Source organism: Cryptomeria japonica, chromosome 9, assembly GCF_030272615.1.
Source record: "Cryptomeria japonica chromosome 9, Sugi_1.0, whole genome shotgun sequence".
Taxonomy (NCBI): domain Eukaryota; kingdom Viridiplantae; phylum Streptophyta; class Pinopsida; order Cupressales; family Cupressaceae; genus Cryptomeria; species Cryptomeria japonica.
In genome coordinates, this window is record NC_081413.1 from 149,034,298 (window position 1) to 149,041,868 (window position 7,571).

At 33.7% G+C, this 7,571-nt stretch overlaps 1 protein-coding gene across 3 annotated transcripts; it reads left to right on the forward strand.

Annotated features, from left to right (window-relative positions):
* The first annotated feature begins 335 nt into the window (after window positions 1-335).
* Window positions 336-1,582, forward strand: LOC131059311 (dehydration-responsive element-binding protein 3). 3 transcript variants are annotated; one of them, XR_009109988.2, is made up of 3 exons: window positions 336-485; window positions 585-1,177; window positions 1,289-1,582. XR_009109988.2 is itself a non-coding variant. In XM_057992584.2 (2 exons), the coding sequence occupies exon 2, from the start codon at window positions 588-590 to the stop codon at window positions 1,065-1,067; it is 480 nt and encodes a 159-aa protein (XP_057848567.1). In that variant the 5' UTR covers window positions 336-485; window positions 585-587; the 3' UTR covers window positions 1,068-1,582. The 3 variants fall into 3 exon arrangements, 1 of the variants encoding a protein (XP_057848567.1); XM_057992584.2 differs by having other exon boundaries at window positions 585-1,582; XR_009109983.2 differs by lacking the exon at window positions 336-485 and having other exon boundaries at window positions 499-1,177.
* The last annotated feature ends 5,989 nt before the right edge of the window (window positions 1,583-7,571 follow it).

Genomic DNA, 7,571 nt, shown 5'->3' on the forward strand with positions numbered 1-7,571 from the left:
CGAATAAAGAAATCGTACACTTCAAACATAGAAAAAGATCTGCCCCTAGGATAGAATTGATATTTACCCTTTTTACTGGACCGCTCGCACTCTCGAGTGCAGAATGAAATCAGCTTTGAATATCTAATATTAATAGACATTTGCAGTCTTCAATCTTTCACAAAGACCTTTCACTGACATCAACGTCCGCTTCCTGCTACCGACAATTTTTTATAGCCATTCATTTTTTACACAACGTGTCTCTTTAATCCGTGATCAATCTATCAATATCACCACCGACGCACAACAAATACATTAAACCTGGAGAAGCCTGGTAGTAAATACAGTAGAGCTTCCGTCACCATTTCCTTACTTATCCCTCTTTTCCCCGTCCAATCTCTTATGCGCTGTAATTGGAAGCTGCGATCGAACAAAACTCCAGGCAGAGATCTTCGTCCAAACTTGCCAGCACAAAAAGTGACTTCGCATTCTATCAATATCGTTAGGTAAACTTTACCTATTACGAGTTTTGGTATTTTGTGTTGAAATCCTGTCCCAAAATTCATAGGTAAGCGATAAAAAAGAATGCGTGCGCATGAATGCAGGAAATGGAAGAGAATGATAAAAAGTTGGAGAGCAGAGAAGCAGAAGAGCAAAGAGCTGAGTGCAGTAAGAATTACAGAGGGGTTCGTCGGAGGAGTTGGGGAAAATGGGTATCTGAAATTCGGCAACCAAAGAATAAGCGAAGAATATGGTTGGGGACTTTCGATACTCCACAGAAGGCGGCTCGAGCCCACGACGTGGCGGCTCTGAGCCTAAAGGGTCCAAATGCTTTACTTAATTTTCCCGAACTGGCCGACACTTTTCCTCGCCCTTCTTCGTTGGATCCACGGGATATACAGTTGGCGGCTGCAGAGGCTGCTCGTGGGTCGTGCTTCTCTAATTCTAATGAAACTTCTTCTTTAAAGGTGACTGCAGATGGAGAAAACATTGTTAATGGAGTTGCAGGAGATGAGGAGGGGATATGGAAGAGACCCACATGTTGGACAGGCTCTAAGGATTTGGAGCTGCGGTTGGCTTTGCAGTAGACTGCAAATCTGGGGAATTAGATACACTTTTTCTACATGATCTGAATATAGCTAAGTATTGCAGTGGATATGTTCATCTTAAAGACGATCGCAGTCTTTACCAACACAAGGTAAGCGTGCTGATCACTATTGTATATACCCAGTTGTTTTATTTATATGCGCGCAATAGTTTTTCATTCTGTCAGATTTCAAGCGTGCTCATGGCTATTGTGGATATCCAGTTGTATTTATATGCAGGCAATAGATCTTCATTCTGTCAGTTTTTAATGGAAATGTGTGACCTATTTTCTCAGTTTTAAGAAGTAGAAAGCTCCTGTATAAGAGATCCTAAACTTGTCTGAGTCGACTCCATGAATTTTGGTGACATATGAAGGACTGAAAAGTTAATATAAACTATTACTTAATGTTGTTTAGCTGATGTAGAAGAACCAACATTTGTCTGAGATGGCTCCATGGGTTTTGGTGATGGATTATAGATTGAAAATTTAATACAAGTTATTCTACTAATTTTTTTAGATCTCTCTCATGAGAATTATAATAGATAATAAAAATGCAACGTTTTATTTTAAATTAGATATAGTATTTAGAGGTCGTATCAATTTAATGTCTTAATTGTTGAATTTTTGTTTTTTATGTTGTCTTTTTAAACTTTTTGGATATAAGATATTCTTTCATCTTATTTTATCAAAAACCATAATATCTAGAGATGCTCAAAAAACCGTAATATCTAGAGATGCTATCAATGATTGATTAGCAATATTTTATAATTAGACTGATAAAGTATTGCATATTTAGGAATTTTTAATAAAGCTATTTTATTTAATACTTGATCCATGAAACTATAAATATTTGTTTTTTATTGCATCATTTGATGGCAATTTGAGATACTCTTGTTTTTTTTGAATCTCAGTCATGTGATAATATTAAGACATAATTAGTAATCACAAAAAAAATAAAAAATTTAAAAGTATTATAATTATAGTAGATTATAAAAATTCAATATTTTATTTGAAATTAAAGTGATATTTAGCAGTATTGATAGTTAATGTTTTAATTGTTGGATTTTGTTTTTATGTTGTTCATGTAAATTATTTGGCTATGGAATCATTTTTCTCACCTTATTTTATAAAAAACAACAACATATAGAGGTGTCATGATTAGTTGATTATAAATGTTTATAATTGTGATCGTTAATTATTGCATAGCTAAAAAATAAGTTATTTTATACAATACTTGATTTGTAAAACTATTGTGATATTTGATGACAATTTGAGATATTGTTATTAGTTTTTATGAATCTCACCCATGTGATTATTCTGAGAGATAAATTGGTGATCATATAGAAAAGAAGTAACTTTAAAAGTATTATAATTATAATTGGCTATTAAAACATATATATTTTAAATTAATAAAAATATTTAAAGGTGTTGTGAGTTTAATATTTTAAATGTATTTTTTACTTTTCATGTTGTTCTCATAAATTGTTGGGTTATGGCACTCATTTTCCTCCCTAGTCTTCCAAAAAACTATAATATATAGATGTCTTATCAATGGTTGACTATAAATATATATAATTGCATTGGTTAAGTATTGTACACCTAAGATTTTTAGTAAAGTTCTTTTATGCAATACATCACCTGTAAAACTATAAATATGTATTTTAAAGCATCCTTTGATTGCAATTTGAGATATCATTTCTAGTTTCCATGAATATTACCTATGTGTTAATTTGAAGAGATAATTGTTTTTTTATATTAGAAGCAACAAAACAAGGGTCTTAGCCCTTTACAAAATAACCCACATGTAACTTTAACAACTAACAATACACTTACAATATATAAAAAAATTCTTAAAAGTCTTAGCAAAATATAACATAAGACCTAAAAAACTAAAACTAGCCAACCAATGGCTACTTGAGTGCATTGCTCCAATATTTAGTGATGAACTTAAAGAGTCATATAGTCTCCCTTTTTTTCAACATCCTTACCCAATAGTTTATATTGCATCAGGAATAAGGAGGTGGTCAAGCTATGCATCACACATAGGCTGAACTTGGAGATACTAGCCATCTCCTACTTCATCTCCAACACATCCTTATTTAGGGTCTCCAAGTACTTTGTGGTAGTCCTACAATTAGAGAAAGTGTGCACACTCCCCCCTTGTTGAGTTTCCTCTTCCTCCGGCATGGCATCGTCTCAGGTTCGTAGGTTTAGTTTTACCACTATCACTATGCTTTGAATTGTTACTAGTGGACTTGATCGAACTCTCATCCTTCCTTGTGTCATCAACAACATCTTTCTCATCTTCAACAACATATCCATCATCAACAACATCCTCATTCTTGAATTCCTCATCATAGTCCCCCAAAATTTTCCATCCATTTTGTCAACAATACACCTAACTAGCTTATTAGAACATCTAAAATTGGCACTCCCACTTTTTGTATCATCTTCACACACCTCCACCTCAACATCACTAACAACCTCCTAGATGGTTATCTTGGGATATTTTGCCAAAAGGGAAGGTTTTTAAGGTTTCCTTTTCCTATCCACAATGGAGGTGGTAGCTGACTATTTGTTACAAATACTTGTCTTAGTTGTCACTGATGTCAAACCCGATGATCCAAAATGGTCCAGATGTGCTGCAAAATAGTGGAAGATAAGTATGTATGTTGTGTTGCAGAACAATGGAAGATAGGTATGTATGAAATTATGAGAACAATGGAAGATAGGCATGTATGATATTATGTAGAAGAGTGGAAGATAGGTATGTATGTTATAAATGGAAGTTTTTAGTTGTTGCTGGTATGTTGCAGACATGCTTATTTCTCCAGAAATATGTACTGGCAGTATGAGGATACATTTATCTTGATATGCAATTCTTCACATTGGTGTCCAAATGGAGATATGGTAGTAGAATATTTTATATGATTGTTGTCATTAGTTGAGTTCATTGTATTCATGATTCTAGTACTCTAGATGTTGTGGTCCTAAAGTGTATCCGGTTATGTAGTACTAAGAAGATACTTGTGCTTCGATTTCTTGATTTCTAATAATGATCTTTTGGTGGTTCATTATTTATGTCCTTAAGTTTGTAATTCTAAGTTGGATCATGATCATTGTGCTTCAATAATGTGTTACTATGAAAATTCATGGATATGCTTATTCCGAGTCAAGCCAACCTTAAGAGATTATGTTAATATTTAGGTCCAATGATTTTAGCATGCAAATTGACCATTGAGACATCATTCTAGAAAATATCATTGATGTTGACTTGATGTATATTTATTTGTGACTCATCTATATGCATAATCACATTATGCTTGATGTTCTTAAAAAGAGAGGAGTTGTATATGAATGTTTGGGATGAAGGTATTGCAATGAAGTAAGTGAAGAGTAAGGTGGTAAGTGATAGAGAAAAGAAGTTGATGTTGAATGAGAAAAAGAGGATAGATCTAGTGTGACAGTATCTTGGAGAAATTTGGTAGCAAAGTGTTTTATAGAGTTTTCTTAACCAGATCTATTGCAAACAATTGGTGTATTGTCTGAACTTAATTGAAATTGATCTTATGCATTTGTAGATGCAAATTTCTTTGTTCATTCCCTTTCTTTCTAGTAGTGAGACCTTCCAATAGTGAGCCCTCTAGAAGTGAGCCTCCTTTTGTAATTCTATATAACTAGTTATATTATCTGAGAGTTAACCCTCTCCATGTTTTTTTCCATTTGGATTTTCCACATATGAAAATTCGTTGTCTCTCATATGGTTGAGTATGTTGCACACTTTGTTTCTATTGTTCACTTCAAGTTTTAGATTATTAGAATAGTTTATTATTTTAATAGGAAATACTGACTCGCCGCCCCCCCCCCCCCCCCCACCTCCCCCTTCTCCCCCCTCCCCTCCACTCCCGCCCCCCCGCTTAGTATTTTGGTATGTTCAATAATTGGTATCAGAGGTTGGTCCCTAGTTGCTAGCTTAACCACTTGAGGGAGATATTGATTTGAATAGATTTCCCCTATGGATATGGATGGTGAATATTACTTGGATGAAGAATTGAAAACAACCCTTGAAGATTTGGATAATTTGGAATTTGAGAATGAAGATTTGAAAGAGAATGTTAAGGTAGTAAATGAATGTGTGAAGAAGCTAAGAGATCAAATCTAGAAGTTCAAAGTAAGGCATCAATAAGTTAACAAGGAACTGAAGCAAGCAAATGAGACAATTGTGAATATATAGTTGTAGATTGAAGAAAGAGAAAAGGTGGAAATTAATTGAAGGATATAATCAATTGGAAGATTGAAGAAAATAGGAAGTTCGAACAAGAGTTATTGTAGCTAAAGGATAAAGAAAAAGTCAGTGAAAGTAGTGCATTATTGGACAAACTATTATCTATGCAGAAATATCACAAGTATAAAGAAGGATTTGGATTTTTTGGTGAACTCTCAATTGACAAAAGTAAAGGAAAAGGAAAGATGGAAGATCTAAAGAAACCTGGAGATTCAAACAAATTTCAGAATACCAGACCTATTGTAAATAGACCTTGGGTTTGGCAACCTAATTCTCAAAGGTACTCATCATTTAATTGCTATTGCTTTTAATGAAATTATTGTGGACATAAAGCTATAGATTGTAGGTGCAATGTAAATTGGAATATTCAATGCTTTACATGTGGATGTTTTGAATAGAAGGCTAATAATTGCAATAATCAAGTTATAAGTAGAAGTTATAGACAATTTGTGAATAGAGTAAATGTATGACTTATGAATAAGCCCTTTCAAGTTTGTTGTCACATATGCTATAAATTTGGTCACAAAGCTAATCAGTGTAGATCTAGAGTAAATTTTGTGAATTCAGGACAGAGGCATGTAAAATGTTAGAATTGCAACAAGTTTGGACATTTTGCTAACAAATGCAAGAATTGGAATGCTCTAGTGAAATCTGATGAACTTAAGAAGAAGAATTCTATGGTTTTGAGAAAGAAAGAAACAACTGAGTCTACTACACCTAAGTCCAGTGTTGGTACTTCTTCCTCTGGAAATTAATTTGGTAGTTTTGGCTTAGGAGGAGCATTAGAGAGAAATTCATTTTTACCCCCTTGAGTAAAACAGATGCATGGGGTGGATTATGTTGTTGTTTTTGTATTCTTTGGTGGATTGTGTATCTTGGTTTGTGAAGATTATTTGACATCACTTTGATAAGATAGTTTTTGGTGGTGAAGCCCTAGCCACACCAAACAAGGTAAAAATCTAATTTTTGGGTCAGTTTGTGCATCGTGTGTTGAAGAATTTGAAAAGAATCTAGCGATTGGAGAGCGGAAGGAGATTCAGAGTGAAGTTTTCATGAAAGGTATTTATCACATCTTTTCTCTATGAATTCAAAGAAATCAGTTGTAGGTGAGTCTAAGCTTAAGTGAAGTATTATCTCTTTTTTAGTAGATTTTTTGTTTGTTTTGGCAACCTCCACTTTTGTTACCCTTTTTTCGTGTTGTGAAAGGGGGAGAAATATTGTGAAATATTGTGCATTGGGAGAAATATTGAGTTTTCTAAGGAAACATTATCTAAGAGGGAGATATGACAAGGTTTTGATATAAATGCTTTTCCACCAATGACAAAGGGGGAGATTACTAGAAATAATTGTCATAGATGTCATTGATGTCAAACGCGGTGATCCGAATTGGTCCGAATGTGTTGTAGAATAGTCGAGGATAGCTATGTATGATGTGTTGCAAAATAATGGAAGATAGGTATGTATTATATGATGCAAAACAGTGGAAGATAGGTATGAATGTTGTAGATGGTAGTTCTTAGTTGTTGTTGGTATGTTGCAGGCATGCTTATTGCTCTAGAAATAATTATTATCAGTTTGAAGATACATTTATCTTGACGTGTAGTTCTTCGCATTGGTATCTAGATGTAGATGTAGTAGTACAATATTTGATATGATTGTTGTCATTATTTGAGTTTGTTGTATTCATGATTATGTTACTCCAAAACTCTTGCTCTAGATGTTGTGCTCCTAAAGTCTATTTGGCTATGCAATATTGAGAAGATCCTCGTGTTCCAATTTCGTCTAGTTTCTTGATTTCTGATAATGATCTTTTGATGGTTCATTGTTTATGTCCTTAAGTTCGTAATACTGAGTTGGATCATGATCATTGTTCTTTGATAGCATGTTATTATTAAATATCAAGGATATGTTCATTCTAAGTTAGGATGAACTTAAGAGATTATATTAATATTTAGATCCATTAATTGTAGCATGTAAATTGACCTTTGAGACATCATTTGGGAAAATATGGTTGAGGCTGACTTGATGTATATTTCTTTGTGACTCATATATATATATGCATGATCACATTATTCTTGACGTAGTTAAAACCGGGGAGTTGTATATGATAGTTTGGGATGAAGGTATTGCGATGAAGTAAGTGAACAGTAAGGTGGTACGCGATAGAGTGAAGAAGTTTATGTTGAATGAGAAAAAGAGAAGGACAAATCTAGTGAGATA